General features: G+C 46.4%; 1 protein-coding gene across 2 annotated transcripts in view; it reads left to right on the top strand.

Annotated features, from left to right (window-relative positions):
* Positions 1 to 304: 304 nt before the first annotated feature.
* Positions 305 to 20169, top strand: part of LOC143171906 (tubulin polyglutamylase complex subunit 2-like) — a 44695-nt gene continuing 24830 nt past the window's right edge. For both annotated transcript variants that reach the window (XM_076361083.1, XM_076361084.1), the window contains exons 1-2: positions 305 to 433; positions 5029 to 5108. In XM_076361083.1, the coding sequence (XP_076217198.1) occupies positions 361 to 433; positions 5029 to 5108 (153 nt within the window). In that variant the 5' untranslated portion in view covers positions 305 to 360. The remainder of the gene's footprint in view (positions 434 to 5028; positions 5109 to 20169) is intronic.

The raw sequence follows: 20169 nt of genomic DNA on the forward strand, positions 1-20169 counted from the left end.
CTCCCAGAGTGTCCCCCACCGCCTCCCCAGCGCTCGCCGCCCATTGGCTGCCTGCGCTGGCTTCGCCCTGCCACGCGGAAGAGAGGGGCATGCTGGGAGGCGTAGTCCTCTGAGCGCAGGCTGACGAGGGGACTGCGCTCCCACGGAACTACCACTCCCGTCAGGCCGCCTCACGCTTCCCTCCCGCCATAGGCTGACCGAAGAGAACTACTACTCTCGGCGCACTTCGCGGCGCAGCCGTGGCTACAGGGTGGGAGGAAGGACAAAAGGAGTTATTTCCCCCCCGCACACACCTCCATCGGTCTCGCCTGTGTGCTGGGGTGTTGACGGTGAGGGGAGCTGGGCAGGGGTTTGTGGAGGATGGAGGAGAAGCTCTCCACCAGCATCAAGCCCTACCTGGACAAGCTCACCCTGGGGGTCACACGGATACTGGGTGAGTAGCGGTGTGGGAGAGCCCCTTGGGCTTGGGGTAGGCCGGGGGCGAGGGGGGTGTTACTTGGTTGTCATGGAAACCGCCCGGGGGCGGGAAGGGGCGCCTCCCTCAGCGCTCAGGATGGAGGTCCTGGGACGGCCCTGCGGGCCCTGGCCCCTGCCCATGCTCAGCACCGCGGTGCTGCCGTCCCTGGGCATGGCCCCGAGGTCCCCGCCCCGAGACGCTTGCAGCAGCGGTGGCTCCACGGGGCCGGGCCTAGCAGGGCAGGGCCCGGCCGTGGCTGCCCGCGCCAGCCCTGCGGCCGAGAACTGCTGAGCAGCCCCTGGTGCGAGGCCCGGGCGCCTGCAGCGTTGGGAACTACAGTGCTGCTGGTTGAACACCAGTCACACGGTATCTGGTAAATTTTGTCAAGGTCCCTCCTCTGGGATTATATAGCTGTGCTTATACACACACACGAAAACTCTGTTTCTAGCATTTGAGTCAATGGCAAAAATCCTGAATCTCTCGACTTAAGAGAGCCCTAAAGTTTCAAAAACATCAAAGAAAGAGAAGGTGGTGTTTTATTCAAAATGATGCATAACTTTTAGCCTTTGTTGTAACATAGGGTCAGCAGGTAGCATGCCCAATGGAAGGAGTTCAGCATGGCGCAGTGTCAGGATCAGCTCCCCATGTCACCCTGCAGCTTATTCCCCTACCCTAGGACTTTTTCCACAACATGCCCTGCTTTACCACCTCCGGTTTTTGCTCAGATCTTGAGCCTTCTTGCATCCCTGCAGTTCCCTTTGAAGTTCAGCAGGAGTGCAAGGCAGCCAACATCTGAAAATAAGGTTTCTCAGACAAAACTTTACGCATGGCAGTAGAATCACAAGAATTGGTGAAAATATTTGCATGTGTACAGGATTTTGGCATCAGACCTTTCATCTGTCAGCAGCTTGGGGCACAGAACTGTCATATTTGTATGGCTGGAAAGCAATACATCTATCCCAAGCCTTGCATATGACAACATTACAAATTGCAGTTCCAGAACTTCTTCGTATGAATTTTAAAGCCAAAAGTGACCGCTGTAATTATCTCACCCAGCCTCTGTATTGCAGGACAGTGAGTTTCATCTGGTAACCTAAGTGTATTGCCAATTGCACATGTTTTTAGATAGCTGCTCAGACAGATGAGATAAAAGATTGGGGCAAAATTCTTGCCATGGGCTTCAGTGAGGACAGGATTTCATTCCCTAACTCTGTTTGGTGTTCTCTTACTCACTTATTATTGGACTTCTTGGGTTTTGTTTTGGTTTTTTGTTTTTGTTTTCCAGTTGTGAGGTCAGGATAACACTATCACTCTACTCTGTGAGATCATTCAAAAGGTGAAACTACTGATGATCAACTATCATGGCAAATGCTTCTTTGAAGTAGCTCTTTAAAAAAAGTTACTAGCCCTACCCACATTTTCACCACCCAGGCTTAGATGTGTGAGATCTGCATGATGTTAACTATGTCCAAAAGTAATGTTGCCGTATAAACTGTTTTGGGTGTGTTATTTATACCAGCAAGACATGGCAACATGGGTTTGGCTCTGTAGCATCCCTTTTACATGGAAGGTGTTTCCTGGTTCGTGTTAGAGGGTTTTTTTGTTTTCTGTCTATCTCTGATGACTTGTATTGTGCAATATAGCAATGTGCACCCTAGTTCATTGCTGTGATGTTTTACTCTGGTTCTTTTCTCCGTCTCTCCACTCCTTCTGGGAATTTCACACTTTTTTTTCCCAGTGAAGTAGTCCAAAGCATGTAAATTGTGCCACCATATTAATTAGAATTGCTGAACTAAAAATTCTGGGAAACATTACCAATCTGTTCAGTGTTTGTTTCTTTCAAATAACAAAGGGTATCTCATTCAGAAAGATGTCTTACTCAGTAGTTTGCAGCACTAGAAACTATCTTATATTAAATTTTCTTTTGGGAAGTCTCATGAAGCCAGTAGATACTTTTCTGCCTACCATAACATAAAAATGGTAATAGGTTTTTAACTCCATTGAGTTTGTGAAACATTTTTTTCAGGAGATAGAAATGATCATGTAATGAAATTCAACATACTCCTTTTAAGCAAGAAAACTTTGCATGTACAGCATATGGGAGCTTGAGGCCCAATTTTCCAATACCTTTATGAACAAATGTTCATGGCACCATTTCAAAAACCCTCCTTTAAACAAATTCTATATATAGGGGTGGGGGATGGGGGGTGGGGGTTTAACTTGTAGTCTCTGTGGAAGTCCCTACAAGGTAGGAGATTTCTCACAAGCATTATGGAGGTTATAATTTGAGAATAAGAGGGAGGCATCTTTCCCATTGCCTGTATGATTCATTTTTCTGAAGTTCTATGACTAATAGCAAATTCCAGAAAGGTTGATTGCTCACAAATAAATCTGAATGGGAGGTGTTAGCTGTTCTGGACTGTCCGGAGCAGGATCATACTTCACTATTTACAGTCTTTATTAGATAAGAATTTAACTATTCAGACATTTTTAAAAGATGCTGAGAGTTTATCCAACTTATAGGCAGCATTAGCAGTACCATAAGGACTGATAATGCTGTGATTTCCTGCTTCAGCTTGGTGTCAGACCATTACATCAACTCTTACATCAGTAATGTAATCAGTAATCAATACTGCAAAGCATTTTTGGAAGCTTCCAGATGAAATGTCCTAAAAATAGAACAGAGTTTACTGTGATCTTGATTCAGAATAGTTAATAGGGAGGAGTCTCCTGAACTAGTTAAGCTTTATCCTATAACTTTTGTCTAACCTAGGTGGCTTCTTTATTTCTTCCATCTGAAGAAAAAGCAATCCATGGCAGACTTCTTATTTTCCTCATTAATGTTTAATGGAGCTCCCGTCCATACCTACACACATCTGTTAAACGTGGTCTTCAGTTTACCCACAGGATATTTTTAATATAACATTCAGGCTTTTAAGACAGAATTTCTCTTTCTTTTGATCTTGGATTTGGTTCAGACCTCTTTAGAAGTTGCAGTTCTCTCTTTCCTAGACATCTTCCTTTGACTGATACGATATTTAATCTTCCATCATCCCAGCTGAGCCGTTGTGCATGATGAATTAAACATCCCTGCTGTTTTCTTTGATCACAGAAATAACAATTACTCTGTTATTATAATCTCTTAACTTGTTATAGGGCTTGCATAGCTTAGATGGAAAAGGCCAGTTAGATCATTGATTCCACACGCTTCTTTAGAAGCAGAATACATATGGATGGCTTATATTTGAGGAAGAGACAGATCCCCCTGCCTTGCACCCACCTATTTGAAGTGAAACTTGGCGAAACATCAGTCTTCTGTATGTTGGGGGCCCCCCCTTGGCCAAATAGATTACCTAGGTGACCTACTATGATTTTTTTTTTTTTTTCTTTTTTCTGTCTTTAACTTGGAGCTTGGTTTTCTGGTGCCATGTTTTGTCTTTTAAATTATCTGACAATGTAACAAAGTGAAGTTTAGACTTCCTGAAACTGAGTGCTGCTCTTCCACCAGCAGAACAGACAAGGGCAACACCACTGCTGGAATTAAAATCCTAGCGCTGGAGATAAAAACCAAAGCAAAGCTCTCTGGTGCCTGCCTTTCCTGTCTAGTGCACTGTGTATGTTTTACCAGAAAGCAATTACAATATGTGTGACTGCTTTGGGAGCCAATACTTTCACAGCAAAGCCGGTCTTGAAAGCCCTGCATAGTGATCACTTCTACTCCACGCCCCTGTGCTGGGCTTGCAATTCCCATAACAATAAGTTAGTAGTCTTTCTGGACCTGATCCAAAGTGAATGAAGTCAGTGGGAACTATTTCAGTTGGCTGTAGACAAAGTAAAACATTATAAAATAATAAGTGCAAGGGAGACTGTTCTGCCATCACACACCCGCAAGGATAGCACCATGTAGGTTAGTATCATGCATTTATATAGCATTCTTTCTCATAAAATACTCAGATTTTTTTTATAAATTATGAGCTCAGTGCTCATAACAAATTTGCATGTGTCTAGCTGGGATTCCAGAGAACTGATGTTTGCTCATGCAGATCCCTTCAGCAGGATCAGATTCTGCGTCTGTTCAAACCCACTGAATCCAGTGCTGAAATGTGCCCGTCTTTGTGGAATATGATTGTTAGCAATTCACAGCAACACTGCACAACATCTTGTGTCAAGCTGAGAATATCCTACCCAACTGAAACCACAGGGCATGTTTACAAAGAAGGATTCGTCTCTCTTTTAGAGTTTGCCCAGGAACCCATGGTTGATTTTTCCATGAATCCTCTGCAAAAGATCACACCTTGAATACAAAATGTGTGCGTGTATAGATATATATACACATATATAAAAACCATCAAAGGATGGCATCATGTGCAGCACTGGGCATCCTCACACCAAGACATACTGAGTACTGTTACACACAAAAAAGAAAGCAACTGCTCAGTCACCAGCACAATGCTTGCAGTCATTAATGCCTTTTCCCCAGCTGTCAGTCAGGTTAACTTGCAAAATTGTCTGGCACTCAGTGCTTGGTGTCACCTGTGCCAGCTGCAAACATGCTCCTCTTTTCCTTTTAGAGACTTCTCCGGGAGTTGCTGAGGTGATGTTTGTGGAAAAGGAGTCAGCTGAACGCCACACAATCATTTCCTGGGAACAAGTGAGTATTTTTATGATAATACTGCAGTGAGGTCAGTCTCAATGTGCAGCAGCCCATGGAGAATGTCAAATGCAATGGCTACCTTGTGTGTGTTTGTTTGTGAGACAGCCTGCTACCAAGTTTGATGCACAGTGGAGCCTAAACAGATTTTTTTTTTTTTTTTAATCGGGTATTACTCTGCCTTTTAGGCTATCACATGCATCTGATCTGTTAGAGAAACTTCATCAGTGTGGGTATATTCAGAATGACAACTATAAGAAGAAATCACATAACTGTAGTAGGCAGCAACAGCGGTGACTCAGTGGAGAACAAACATTGTTCTGACTCAAGTCTAAAACCATTTTCCAACTCCCTTTCAGACAAAATGAAGAAGCTCTTTATTATTCATGGCCATTAAAGGTAAAGGCCTCAAGCTGGAAAATACTACTGAGCCACCCAGTTTGTTCCAGTTATCTATTTCTCTTTTCAGTCTCAGCTATTCACTTCCATTTCTCATAGCCCCTCCTTCCACCTCCTCTTCGGCTAACGGACCCAATCTTTTGGCCAAGCCATGTTCCATTGCCTGTTCTCAGTCTTCACCGGTAAGTGCTTGAGCCTCACTGCCCAAGCCGCAGAAGGCAAAGGCGGGGACTGGGAGAATGAAGAGCCGCCCACTGTGGGAGAACATCAGGTTCGAGACCATCTAAGGCACCTGAAGGTGCACGAGTCCATGGGACCCGATGAGATCCATCCGAGGGTCCTGAAGGAACTGGCAGATGAAGTTGCTAAGCCACTATCCATCGTATTTGAGAAGTCGTGGCAGTCCAGAGAAGTTCCCACTGACTGGAAAAGGGGAAACATAACCCCCATTTTTAAAAAGGGAAAAAAGGAAGACCCGGGGAACTACAGGCCAGTCAGTCTCAGCTCTGTGCCTGGGAAGATCATGGAACAGATCTTCCTGGAAGCTGTGCTAAGGCACATGGAGGACAGGGAGGTGATTGGAGACAGCCAGCATGGCTTCACCAAGGGCAAGTCCTGCCTGACCAACCTAGTGGCCCTCTATGATGGAGTGACTACATCAGTGGACACAGGAAGGGCTACAGATGTCATCTATCTGGATCTCTGTAAGGCCTTTGACACGGTCCCCCACAACATCCTTCCCTCTAAACTGGAGAGGTATGGATTTGATGGGTGGACTGTCCGGTGGGTGAGGAATTGGTTAGATGGTCGCATCCAGAGGGTAGTGGTCAACGGCTCAATGTCCAGATGGAGACTGGTGACGAGTGGCGTCCCGCAGGGGTCCATATTGGGACCGGTACTGTTTAATATCTTCATCAATGCCATAGACAGTGGGATCGAGTGCACCCTCAGCAAGTTTGCAGATGACACCAAGCTGAGTGGTGCGGTCGACATGCCAGAGGGACGGGATGCCATCCAGAGGGACCTGGACAAGCTTGAGAAGTGGGCCCGTGTGAACCTCATGAGGTTCAACAAGGCCAAGTGCAAGGTCCTGCACCTGGGTCGGGGCAACCCCCGGTATCAGTACGGGCTGGGGGATGAAGGGATTGAGAGCAGCCCTGCCGAGAAGGACTTGGGGGTACTGGTGGATGAGAAGCTGGACATGAGCCAGCAATGTGTGCTCGCAGCCCAGAAGGCCAATCGTATCCTGGGCTGCATCAAAAGAAGCGTGGCCAGCAGGTCGAGGGAGGTGACTCTGCCCCTCTACTCTGCTCTGGTGAGACCCCCCACCTGGAGTACTGTGTCCAGCTCTGGAGCCCTCAACATAAGAAAGACACGGACCTGTCAGAGCGGGTCCAGAGGAGGGTCACAAAAATGATCAGGGGGCTGGAACACCTCTCCTATGAAGAAAGGCTGAGAGAGTTGGGGTTGTTCAGCCTAGAGAAGAGAAGGCTCCGGGGAGACCTTACTGCAGCCTATCAGCACTTAAAGGGGGCTCATGAAAAAGATGGCGGCAAACTTTTTAGCAGGGCCTGTTGCGACAGGACAAGGGGGAATGGCTTTAAACTGAAGGGGGGTAGATTTAGACTAGATAAAAGGAAGAAATTTTTTACAGTGAGGGTGGTGAAACACTGGCACAGGTTTCCCAGAGAGGTGGTGGATGCCCCATCCCTGGAAACATTCCAGGTCAGGTTGGACGGGGCTCTGAGCAACCTGATCTAGTTGAAGATGTCCCTGCCCACGGCAGGGGGGTTGGACTAGATGACCTTTAAAGGTCCCTTCCAACCCAAACTCTTCTATGATTCTAGAAGACTATGAAGGACACATGCTATCTTGACTCCACATTAGCTGACCTCACTGCATCAGACTGTGACCAGGGGGCTCCTGAATACTGTTGTGTGACTCTGATGGGCAGAGATGGCATTTTTGATCCTCTTTTTGAATATACATGTGTTTATCAATCCCATGACCATGGTGGAATAACTGCTTTCTAGGTATCACTCATATGTAGGAAAGGGACAGTAGAAGCTGACTGGCCTTTGGAAAGGGGCATGGCAGAGGATGGAGGTGAGTGAATCATCCTCCCTCTGCTCTGTCCTGGTTTTGGCAGGGATAGAGTTAATTTCCTTCCTAGTAGCTGGTACAATGCTGTGTTTTGGATTTAGGATGAGAACTAAGTTGATAACACACCGATGTTTTAGTTGTTGCTAGGTAATGCTTACACTAGCCAAGGACTTTTTAGCTTCCTGTGCTCTACTGACTGAGAAGGCTGGAGGTGCACAAGAAGCTGGGAGGGGGGCACAGCCAAACTGGCCAAAGGGACATTCCATACCATGTGACGTCATGCTCAGTACATAAACTGGGGAAAGCTGGCCGGGGGGGCCGCTGCTCAGGGACTGGCTGGGCATCGGTCGGCGGGTGGTGAGCAATTGTACTGTGCATCACTTGCTTTGTGTATTATTATTATTATAATTTTATTTCAATTTTTAAACTGTCTTTATCTCAACCCACGAGTTTTTCTAACTTGTGCTCTTCCAATTCTCTCCCCCATCCCACCGGGGGTGGGGGGGAGTGAGCGAGCGGCTGCGTGGTGCTCAGTTGCCGACTGAGGTTAAACCACGACAGTCCTTTTTGGCGCCCAACGTGGGGCTCGAAGGGTTTGAGATAATAACAGATTAACCGGAGTGTATTAAGGAATTTATATCTGTTAATAGTTGTGGGTCACAATGTTGGTTTCTCTGTTCTCGATATCGATTTGTGTAATCTGCATCGTGCTCCTTTTTTTCTGCTGTACGTGTTAAAGATTGGTGTTGGTTTTTTGCAGTTTGCTGTGGTCTGCAGTGATTAGTGATGTCTCGCTTGTGAGGTTTGTTTTTAGAACATTGACCTTGACCTTAGTGTGGTATGTAAGTTTCGCAATGAAGCCGTTACTGTACCACGGAGACCATTTCGTGGAGACAACTAGCAATTGCAGTAACTTTTCTGAGAGTTTTTTTTACGGAGGAAATACAGGATGGCAGTGTCACTACCTTCTTCTATGATGTTTCCTCCTTCATTACAGTAACTTTTCAGTATCTTCAACACCCTTGGGTAGTTAAGATACTTCTATTGGTATTTCTTTGGAATATTGTTTCGGTTTTGTATAACAAATTTCGGTTAATAAGCAATTTAAGAATATCATCCAGAGATCTGCCCCAAGGCTGGATTAATTATGAGTGGCAGGGTGTGTGGGACAAGATGGGCAAGTACCTAAGCCAATGGGCACCCCCAGTGTTTTGGAACTTCACCCCTGAGCAAGTGCAGAATCCTGAAAAGTTAGAAGAACATTTGGACAAAGTATGCTGTCACCCTGGCAACTCCAGAGAGATGCAGATCATTGCAACGTGCTGGGGCCTGGCCCATGCCTACCGAGCCCTGTTCAACACCATTCAGTACCCTCAAAGGGAAGAGAAGGTCTCTGGATCTGACGGTAATACGACAGGCCCCGCAGCCACTCAGACCCCGGCGACAGGCCCTGCGGCCACTCCGACCCCGGTGACACGCCCTGTGGCTGAACCAAAGAACCAGCCTGTGCTGGTATCAGTCGCCCCTGTACACAAGAAGGAATCTTGGAAGCGGAAATCGGCTCATTTAGTAAGGGAGGAAGAAGCTTCTTCTAAAAGGGAGCTGGAGGAAGAAGTGGACGAGGCAGACGGCCCTGGAGAAGGGCCATCACGGGAACAGGAGGAGGAGGGCCAGCAACTGCTCGGGGAGGAAGAAGAGGAAGAACTCATAAACGAGGCAGTAACCACCCGATCTCTATCCCTGAGTGAGCTGCGAGATATACGAAAAGATTTCAGCCGCCGTCCAGGTGAGCATATTGTCACCTGGCTGCTCCGATGCTGGGATAATGGGGCCAGTAGCCTAGAATTAGAGGGTAAAGAAGCCAAGCAGCTGGGATCCCTTTCCGGGGAAGGGGGCATTGACAAACCGTTTGGAAAAGGGACACGAGTCCTCAGCCTTTGGAGGCGACTCCTGTCAAGCGTGAAGGAAAGGTATCCCTTTAAGGAAGATGTCATATGTCGCCCAAGCAAGTGGGCCACCATGGAGAAGGGTATCCAGTTTCTGAGAGAATTAGCTGTGCTGGAGGTGATGTATGATGACCTGAACAATGAACAGCTAGCCAAAGATCCAGACGAAGTCAAGTGCACACGACCCATGTGGCGGAAGTTTGTAAGGAGCGCACCATCGTCGTATGCCAACTCATTGGCAGAGATGACCTGGAAAGATGGAGAGGAACAAACAGTGGGTGAATAGGCTGGTCAACTCCGGCAATACGAAAAAAGTCTCTCTTCCTCCCTCGTCTCGGCTGTGGAGAAACTGTCCCGGGAGATCCAGCAATTCAAAGAGGATAGGTCCTACTCCCCACCTGTACGGACCAGTATCTCGGCTATTAGGAGTCAGCGTTCTTTTGCTCAAGAGAGAGACTATAAAGGGTACACACCATGGGGCACCCTGTGGTTTTACCTGCGTGACCGCGGAGAGGACATGAGGAAGTGGGATGGGAAACCTACTGCAGCCCTAGGGGCACGGGTACGTGAGCTGCAAGGGAAAACAATCACAGAAAGGGGTTCTTCCAGGAAAATTGCTGCTCCGGTTTCCAGCGGGCAGTTCCCCAGAGAGAGTAGAAGGGCTGTTTTTACTTCTGATCTTAATGAAGAGACTTCTGACTCGTACGTACAAGAAATGAGATACGAGCACTGTGATGAGGATTAGAGGGGCCCTGCCTCCAGCCAGAGGGAGGAAAGGGACAACCGGGTTTACTGGACTGTGTGGATTCGGTGGCCTGGCACATCAGACCCACAGAAGTATAAGGCTCCAGTAGACACCGGTGTACAGTGTACCCTAATGCCATCAAGCTATAAAGGGGCAGAACCCATCTGTATTTCTGGGGTGACGGGGGGATCCCAACAGCTAACTGTATTGGAGGCTGAAGTAAGTCTAACTGGGAATGGGTGGCAGAAGCACCCCATTGTGACTGGCCCAGATGCTCCGTGCATCCTTGGCATAGACTACCTCAGGAGAGGGTATTTCAAGGACCCAAAAGGGTACTGGTGGGCTTTTGGTAGAGCTGCCTTGGAGACGGAAGAAATTAAACAGCTGTCCACCTTGCCTGGTCTCTCGGAGGACCCCTCTGTTGTGGGGTTGCTGAAGGTCGAAGACCAACAGGTGTCAATTGCTACCAGCACGGTGCACCGGCGGCAATATCACACCAACCGAGACTCCTTGATTCCCATTCATGAGCTGATTCGTTGACTGGAGAGCCAAGGAGTGATCAGCAAGACCCGCTCACCCTTTAACAGTCCCATATGGCCACTGCGGAAGTCTAATGGAGAGTGGAGACTAACAGTAGACTATCGTGGCCTAAATGAAGTCACGCCACCGCTGAGTGTTGCTGTGCCAGACATGCTAGAACTTCAATACGAACTGGAGTCAAAGGCAGCCAAGTGGTATGCCACAACTGATATTGCTAATGCGTTTTTCTCAATCCCTTTGGCAGCAGAGTGCAGGCCACAGTTTGCTTTCGCTTGGAGGGGCGTTCAGTACACCTGGAACCGACTGCCCCAGGGGTGGAAACACAGCCCCACCATTTGCCATGGACTGATCCAGACTGCACTAGAACAGGGTGGAGCTCCAGAACACCTGCAATACATTGATGACATCATCGTGTGGGGCAACACAGCAGGAGAAGTTTTTGAGAAAGGGAAGGAAATAGTCCAAATCCTGCTGAAGGCCGGTTTTGCCATAAAACAAAGTAAGGTCAAGGGACCTGCACAGGAGATCCAGTTTTTCGGAATAAAATGGCAAGATGGACGTCGTCAGATCCCAATGGATGTGATCAACAAAATAACAGCCATGTCTCCACCAACTAGCAAAAAGGAAACACAAGCTTTCTTAGGCGTCGTGGGTTTTTGGAGAATGCACATTCCAAATTACAGTCTGATTGTAAACCCTCTCTATCAAGTGACCCGAAAGAAGAACGATTTCAAATGGGGCCCTGAGCAACGACAAGCTTTTGAACAAATTAAAGAGGAGATAGTTCATGCAGTAGCCCTTGGGCCAGTCCGGGCAGGACAAGATGTAAAAAATGTGCTCTCTACCGCAGCCGGGGAGAATGGCCCTACCTGGAGCCTCTGGCAGAATGCACCAGGGGAGACTCGAGGTCGACCCCTAGGGTTTTGGAGTCGGGGATACAGAGGATCCGAGGCCCGCTATACTCCAACTGAAAAAGAGATATTGGCAGCATATGAAGGGGTTCGAGCTGCTTCGGAAGTGATCGGCACTGAAGCACAGCTCCTCCTGGCACCCCGACTGCCGGTGCTGGGCTGGATGTTCAAAGGGAGGGTCCCCTGTACACATCATGCAACTGATGCTGCATGGAGTAAGTGGGTCGCACTGATCACACAACGGGCTCGAATAGGAAACCCCAGTCGCCCAGGAATCCTGGAAGTGATCATGGATTGGCCAGAAGGCAAAGATTTTGGAATATTGCCAGAGGAGGAGGTGACGCGTGCTGAGGAGGCCCCAATGTATAATGAACTGCCAGAAAATGAGAAGCAATATGCCCTGTTCACTGATGGGTCCTGTCGTCTTGTGGGAAAGCATCGGAGCTGGAAAGCTGCTGTATGGAGTCCTATGCGGCAAGTTGTAGAAACTGCTGAAGGAGAAGGTGGATCGAGTCAGTTTGCAGAGGTGAAAGCCATCCAGCTGGCTTTAGACATTGCTGACCGAGAAAAGTGGCCAGTGCTTTATCTCTAGACTGACTCATGGATGGTGGCAAATGCCCCGTGGGGGTGGTTGCAGCAATGGAAGCAGAGCAACTGGCAGCGCAGAGGCAAACCCATCTGGGCTGCCACATTGTGGCAAGATATTGCTGCCCGGGTGGAGAACCTGGTTGTAAAAGTCCTTCACGTAGATGCTCACGTACCCAAGAGTCGGGCCACTGAAGAACATCAAAACAACCAGCAGGTGGATCAGGCTGCTAAGGTTGAAGGGGCTCAGGTGGATCTGGACTGGCAACAGAAGGGTGAATTATTTCTAGCTCGGTGGGCCCATGACACCTCAGGTCACCAAGGAAGAGATGCAACATACAGATGGGCTCGTGATCGAGGGGTGGACTTGACCATGGACACTATTGCACAGGTTATCCATGAATGTGAAACATGCGCTGCAATCAAGCAAGCCAAGCGGTTAAAGCCCCTCTGGTATGGAGGACGATGGCTGAAATATAAATATGGGGAGGCCTGGCAGATCGATTATATCACACTCCCACAAACCCGCCAAGGCAAGCGCCACGTGCTTACAATGGTGGAAGCAACCACCGGATGGCTGGAAACATATCCCGTGCCCCATGCCACTGCCCGGAACACTATCCTGGGCCTTGAAAAGCAAGTCCTATGGCGACATGGCACCCCAGAAAGAGTTGAGTCAGACAACGGGACTCATTTCCGAAACAACCTCATAGACAGCTGGGCCAAAGAGCACGGCATTGAGTGGGTATATCACATCCCCTGTCATGCACCAGCTTCTGGGAAAATTGAACGATACAATGGACTGTTAAAGACTACGCTGAGAGCAATGGGTGGCGGGACGTTCAAACATTGGGGGACACATTTAGCAAAGGCCACCTGGGCCCACTCGGGGATCTGTCAATCGAGCAGGCCCTGCCCAGTCAGAACTTTTACGTACTGTAGATGGGAATAAAGTCCCTGTAGCGCACATAAAAAATATGCTGGGGAAGACAGTCTGGGTTATTCCTGCCTCGGGCAAAGGCAAACCCATCCGTGGGATTGCTTTTGCTCAAGGACCTGGGTGCACTTGGTGGATAATGCATGCGGAAGGATTGGGAAGTCCGATGTGTACCTCAAGGGGATTTGATTTTGGGTGAGAATAGCCAATGATCTGAATTATGTGATGTTAAGTACTAATTATAGTTATAATAGTTATACTAATAATACTAATAATATTATATGCCATACTAATGTTATTACAATAAGAATCACCCAGACTAATGAAGAATAACTTCAGTGAAACCAAGCAAAGCACAGTGATGATGGTACCAGAACTGACTTCAACATGAAACAATCCAGCACCACATACCATCTCCTTTTTTCCTGCCCTGAAAGATTATTATGACAGATGGAGCCTGAAGTCATGGACTAAATGAACTCACTGAACGTTTTGGAGGGATGGCCCACAGACGAAGGGAATGATATCTGTGTGTATGTGTGTGTATATATATATATAAAAAAAAAAAAGGGGGTGGTGATTAATGAAAATGTACTGGAAAGTATGAGACTTGAGCATGACGCAGATGGTATAGAATAAGGGGTGGATATTGTCCTGGTTTCGGCAGGGATAGAGTTAATTTCCTTCCTAGTAGCTGGTACAATGCTGTGTTTTGGATTTAGGATGAGAACAATGTTGATAACACACCGATGTTTTAGTTGTTGCTAGGTAATGCTTACACTAGCCAAGGACTTTTCAGCTTCCCATGCTCTACTGACTGAGAAGGCTGGAGATGCACAAGAAGCTGGGAGGGGGCACAGCCAAACTGGCCAAAGAAACATTCCATACCATGTGACGTCATGCTCAGTACATAAACTGGGGAAAGCTGGCCGGGGGGGCCGCTGCTCAGGGACTGGCTGGGCATCGGTCGGCGGGTGGTGAGCAATTGTACTGTGCATCACTTGCTTTGTGTATTATTATTATATTATTATTATTATAATTTTATTTCAATTATTAAACTGTTTTTATCTCAACCCACGAGTTTTTCTCACTTGTGCTCTTCCAATTCTCTCCCCCATCCCACTGGGGGCAGGGGGGAGTGAGCGAGCGGCTGCGTGGTGCTCAGTTGCCGACTGAGGTTATACTACGACATGCTCCAACCCTGGCTATGCCCTAATGCACACACTCCCAGAGACTGCACTTGTTACCACAACGTAAAATAACATCCCCTTTGATGACGCCTTGCCATTTACAGTTTTTCCTAAACAGTAGGGAAAAATCTTGCGCTAGTTTTGGTAACGGCCTATCCCAATTAGTGATATTTATCAAGAATTTATAAATCCAGGTCAGTGATGTAAACCTGCGTTATTTACAGAAACTTGCACAGTAGCCAGCAACTGTGGTCAGGCAGAAATGTCCGGTTTTTCAGGTTCGTGTGAACCGATTCCTGATTTCCTGTAGCTGTTTTTTCAGGTGTTGGGTTTAACTGGGCTGGAAAGTCTGAGGCACCCTGACTGTGAGCCAGCTCAGGTCTGGGAGCAGCAGTGACATTCGCTCGTTCTTCTGTTGAGAGACGACTGCTCCTCCTGAACATGTTATTGCTCTCATTTTCAGGTGCTGCTTCTCCTCCAAACTAAATTTGGTTTATTTCAAAATAGAGCTATTCTTGTAAAGCCAAACTTTGAAATGCTGTAGCCAAAGCACTTCACTCCAAAGATGTCAAAACAAAACCTCAGCTTTCCCTGCCCACCCCCACCCCCCCCCAGTGATAGATTAAGTTAATTGTTGAAGTAAACGGTGAAAATTAAGTAGATACAGTTGAGCTGGACTGCTAATGGTGAAGGACTTCGCTATCTATTTCTTTGCTTTTGTTTCCAGTTGCATTGACAAAACCTGAAGTCTCTCTCTCAAATTAAAAGATAACTTTTTTTTTCCTTTTTTTCTTGAGCTTTGGGGATGAAGTCTGATATCTAACACAGTCCATGCAATTACAGTATGTCCTGCAGTGATGATTAAGTGCAAAGCGCTCAGCACCTCACAAGGCCCTTCCAGGATGAACTCTTTTCCTCAAACTCATCCTGCTAGAATTTGAATACAAGTTTATGTGTACCCAGTGTTCACTTTTATCACTGTGGTTTTTTCGTAGCCACTAGGTGGCAACACTTATGCACGTAATCGTTTCTCCATAGTTGAGATTTTTAACAAGGTCTTGTCACAGCCTTTATTTTTAACTCCCCTCGACATCTTTGGTTAGGAAAGTATTTACAGAGCTTTTTGTGTGATGTAGGGAAAACTGGTCAAACTATTCCCAAAATTACATTCTTCCCCCCCCCCCCCAAAAAAAAAAAAAACAACCCAACTCTCTTTTCATTGAGACTCACCAAATAAAAGCTCTATATTTAAAATAATTTTTTTTTACATTTTTTTTCTAGAAGCTATTTTTCCAGTCCCATTTCAGTTTTGCAAAGGAAAGGTATTTCTGCTGAGAAAAATCTATGGTATTCAGAAACTCTTTAAAAAAAGGTTGACTTTCATTTATTATGAAAGATTAAACTTAAATTCTAATAATGCTGGCAATATGCATTTTTTTCCTTGTCTCAATCAGCTATGTTTGTTAAATTGGGCTGTGCCCAATTTGTGCTAGTATTTAACTGGATACAACAGTGGAAGTTTAGATCAGCTTGTTGAATGCCCGTCAGCTGCCATGAGGCTCTGCAGGGAAAGGTGAGCTTCATGACAGGATACAGTGCAGTAAGACAGTAGGAGAACAGAAGAGATTTTTCCAAGACTTTCTGTAGAGGCAGACAGGCAGAAAGAGCTGCTAAGTCTTACACTTTGGGAAATCACACCTGAAATCAATCTTGAATATTATTGGAAATCAGCATGCTCGCGAAAATATTTAAGATCTGTGACTGTCAAGTGTTTATGTGGGTAGCATCGCTTCCCCAAAACTTTCAAGCATTTCAAAATATTTTAATAAAAACAGATAATTTTTTCATCTTTCCTGATATTTAGACCTACCAAGATGTTATCTTTTCCCCAAGAAAGTGAGACAAGCAATAGAAGGGGGAGTAGAGACAGAGTTACCAGATCACTGGAACACCAGTGCTAATAACTGTATATTGTCCTATGAATCTGTTCTCACTCTTAAAATAAGGCTGGCAACTGCCCTGCTCCTCTCCACGTGCAGTTTTTAAAAGTAGGTGTTATACTAAAATATTTCTAGGAGGCACTCTGGTACCTGCAGTGACAATGTCTGAACCACATTTTCTTTTTGCCTCAACCAGAAGATAAATAAGTCACTCACATCATTGTTTTGGTTTTCAAAAAATATAAAATTGCATTCTGTTAGGGGGAGCTGGAGGTTCCAGAGCTCAGCACCTCAGCAGGCCAAGCAAAATGAAGGGGGTCGTTTTGCCTGTTCTTCTAATTGGCTTGTTAGCAGTGTCTGAACTGCTTCTGGCTGGCTGTAAGTGATCCATGCCCATCATGCTGCTGGAGCATTGATATTTTACAACTCTACATGGGAAATTTGTTGTTTCTCCTTATGTACTTTGTCTAAAAAGATTTATTTTTCTGTAATAAAACCATAAAAAAGCCCTCAAGCAGTCTGGTGCTTTCCTGCTGTGGACTGTCTTAGGCTGCCAGACAATTTAGAAACTCTCTCTGCATGTAAATCTCAGTGGGAACTGCGGTGGTGGTTTCTGGCTATTCTAGAAGTCTTCCTCGTTGCTTCTACCATATCTCTTTGACTCAAAAGTATGCATGCAGGCATGCACATCCACAAGGAACCTTCTTGCCATCTTCCTTGTAATGTCCTCCCTCAGCATTAGGTGAGCCTGCCATCCCTGATCCCCAGGAGCACAGGATCTGCCCATCTTGAACCTGCCTTGTGGCCCTGACCATGGGAGAGGCAGGGAAGTGGATCCAGCAGAACCAGTGCACGAGGAAGGTATATTTCTTCAAGCTGCATAACGGAGGACTTTTGGGAGGTAGAGAGTGTTTCTGACAGAGTGTTCACCTCCTGTGGGGCCTTATAATATGCTGATTAAAAAATTGGCTACACAACACCATCCTCAAGAGAATTGCCAAATCCTGTTCGCCGCTGCAGGGGACAGGTCTACCTACCCCCATGCCTTTTGGGGCAGGAAATCCAAGCAAGGTGATCTCCTGGGAGCCCCCCCCCCCCCGATCAGATTTATAAAAGGTGCAACAAGAATGTCTCAGTATCATACATAAATTAATGTATTCTGCATTCACTGGCAGCTAGGGCAGACCAGTCATGAAACAGCATGACGTTAGGGAGAGAGAAAGGTGGCTGCTGATGTGCTCTACTTGGAAGACCCGAGAAGTGACATAAATCCCTTCCTTCTCTCCCCAGAAGTTGGATAAAACTCATTCTGTTTTTTAGAGAAGTCTCTCTAGAGAGATATGCTTTGATTGCTGTCCATTTCTTTAGTATATTTGCTTGGGAGGCATTGTTACAACAGTGCTTTAAGTAAATTGCCATATGTCAGTGTTTCAGCTCTGGATCCAGCGCTGATCAGGTCTTGGCAGCAAAGCTACCCTGGTTCTAATATTCTTCTCTTTCCTCAATGGACTGTGCTTTCTTGGGAGACTATTTGGGGATATTATGGACAATAAACAAAAGAAATAGACCTCACACACCATATTGGACACTTGTGATATTTTGTTTTATGAGCTGATGAGTGTAACCAGATGATTGGAGTGAAAACAGCTGCTTGCCAGGGCTGTGGTTAAGCCACTTCTGGCACGTTATTAGGAATATTGTATTTTATGGGGCTGGAGATCACAACCCTGGAAACTACCAGTTGAGAAGGGGGAGTACAGAGCTTGAGAAGCCATTTTTAATATATAGTAGTGGCTTGTTTCTCTGATTCTGCTGTCAGAAGACTGCTGTTTTGAAGTCATAGGAACATGTGGCTAAGCATAATATGACAGATTAGTCAATCCTTTCCGTCAGATGGGAGAGATGGATATTAGTGAAGCTTTCTATATAGAGGCCTTTTCCTATAGACCCCAGATTTGCTCTGGTACAGCATTTTCCACCTATGTATTTTGCACCATCATTTGGAAAGTGGTTATCATTTGGACATGGTTAGAAGAATCCTAAAATAAAGTGGGGAGGGCAGCCATTTGGAGAAACATGCACATGTTGATCTTTCCATCCAGAAAAGGAGGATTCAGAGCAGAAGATCTATCCAGATGTGATTTTTTTCCTTGTCTTAATCAGCTATGTTTGTTAAATTGGGCTGTGCCTGGTTTGTGGTAGTATTTAACTGGATACTACAGTGGAAGTTTTGAAATCTTAGATTTTGTCATCCCAATGGATCTGGTTCTCCTGCTTAGAGGAGAACACCCACTGAAGTCAAGAGAGCTGTTCGCATATATATTTTTACTGCTGGGGTAGATTAGTTAAAATTGGGGGGTTTGAAATAGACTGAAAGTGCTGTGTAAACATTTGTACTCTTCTGAGGCTTTGTAGCAGATCTGTCATATTTTCTTTCTTGTCATGGTTTAACCCCAGCCGGCAACTAAGCACCACACAGCCGCTCGCTCACTCCCCCCCCGGTGGGATGGGGGAGAGAATCAGAAGGGTAAAAGTGAGAAAACTCGTGGGTTCAGATAAAGACAGTTTAATAGGTAAAGCAAAAGCTGCGCACACAAGCAAAGCAAACCAAGGAATTCATTCACTCCTTCCCATCAGCAGGCAGATGTTCAGGGCCATCTCCAGGAAAGCAGGGCTTCATCACACCTAACGGTTATTTGGGAAGACAAACGCCATCACTCCAAACGTCCCCCCCTTCCTTCTTCCCCCAGCTTTATATGCTGAGAATGACGTCATATGGTGTGGAATATCCCTTTGGTCAGTTGGGGTCAGCTGTCCCGGCTGTGTCCCCTCCCAACTTCTTGTGCACCCCCAGCCTACTCGCTGGTGGGGTGGAGTGAGAAGCAAAAAAGGCCTTGACTCTGTGTAAGCACTGCTCAGCAATAACGAAAACATCCCTGTGTTATCAACACTGTTTCCAGCACAAATCCAAAACATAGCCCCATCCTAGCTACGATGAAGAAAATTAACTCTATCCCAGACAAAACCAGCACATTTCTTCATAGTTTTAACCCTAGTCACTGTGCTTACAGCTACAGCTTGAAATTGGAAGTGGTGAAAGCGTAGCATGAAATTATAAATATTTAGGACTGAGAAGAACCCACAGAAGAAGGTGTGTTTGTTAAAGGCATTTGAAGAACTTCAGATATGTCCATGTGGTTTAGTAATCTCCTGAAACTTACCACCAGGGCCTGCGCCATCAGCAGGCTCTTATCAAAGGATGATAAATTCTTCTCAAAACAAAGTTTCTACAGTATCAGATTCTCTGCTTTAATACCTGTTGCCTCTGAAGATTTTCCCTACCTGGGTTAGGAAAGCACTGTGCTAGCGACCAGGCTGCTGACAGGGCAAGTCAAGTGACCTGCCCTATCACAAGCTGCAAAGCCATTAATATCTGGGACTCATCAGCACCAGTCTGTCGGCATAAATGGATATGCTTAGAAAGTAAATTAACACGCAGGAGTGAAGGTTGTGGGTGGGTTAGAGGCTCCTGCACAGTGTATATGCCATGGTTTAGGGGACAGGGACTGTAACAACTCAAAGAAAGTGACTGTGAATAAGGCTTGAACAGGCAGAAGGGCTGCCCTGGTCCTAGGGGAGGGAGGGGATGTGGACAGGAGGAGGCCAGCACCTTCCCTTCCTCGTGCCAGTCACTGATGACCAGAGGCCAGCATTGCAGCTGGATGCACAGCTGGCAGGTAGCTCCTGCTGGATAGATGCATTGAG

Source organism: Aptenodytes patagonicus, chromosome W (assembly GCF_965638725.1).
Source record: "Aptenodytes patagonicus chromosome W, bAptPat1.pri.cur, whole genome shotgun sequence".
In the NCBI taxonomy this organism is placed as follows: Eukaryota; Metazoa; Chordata; class Aves; order Sphenisciformes; family Spheniscidae; genus Aptenodytes; species Aptenodytes patagonicus.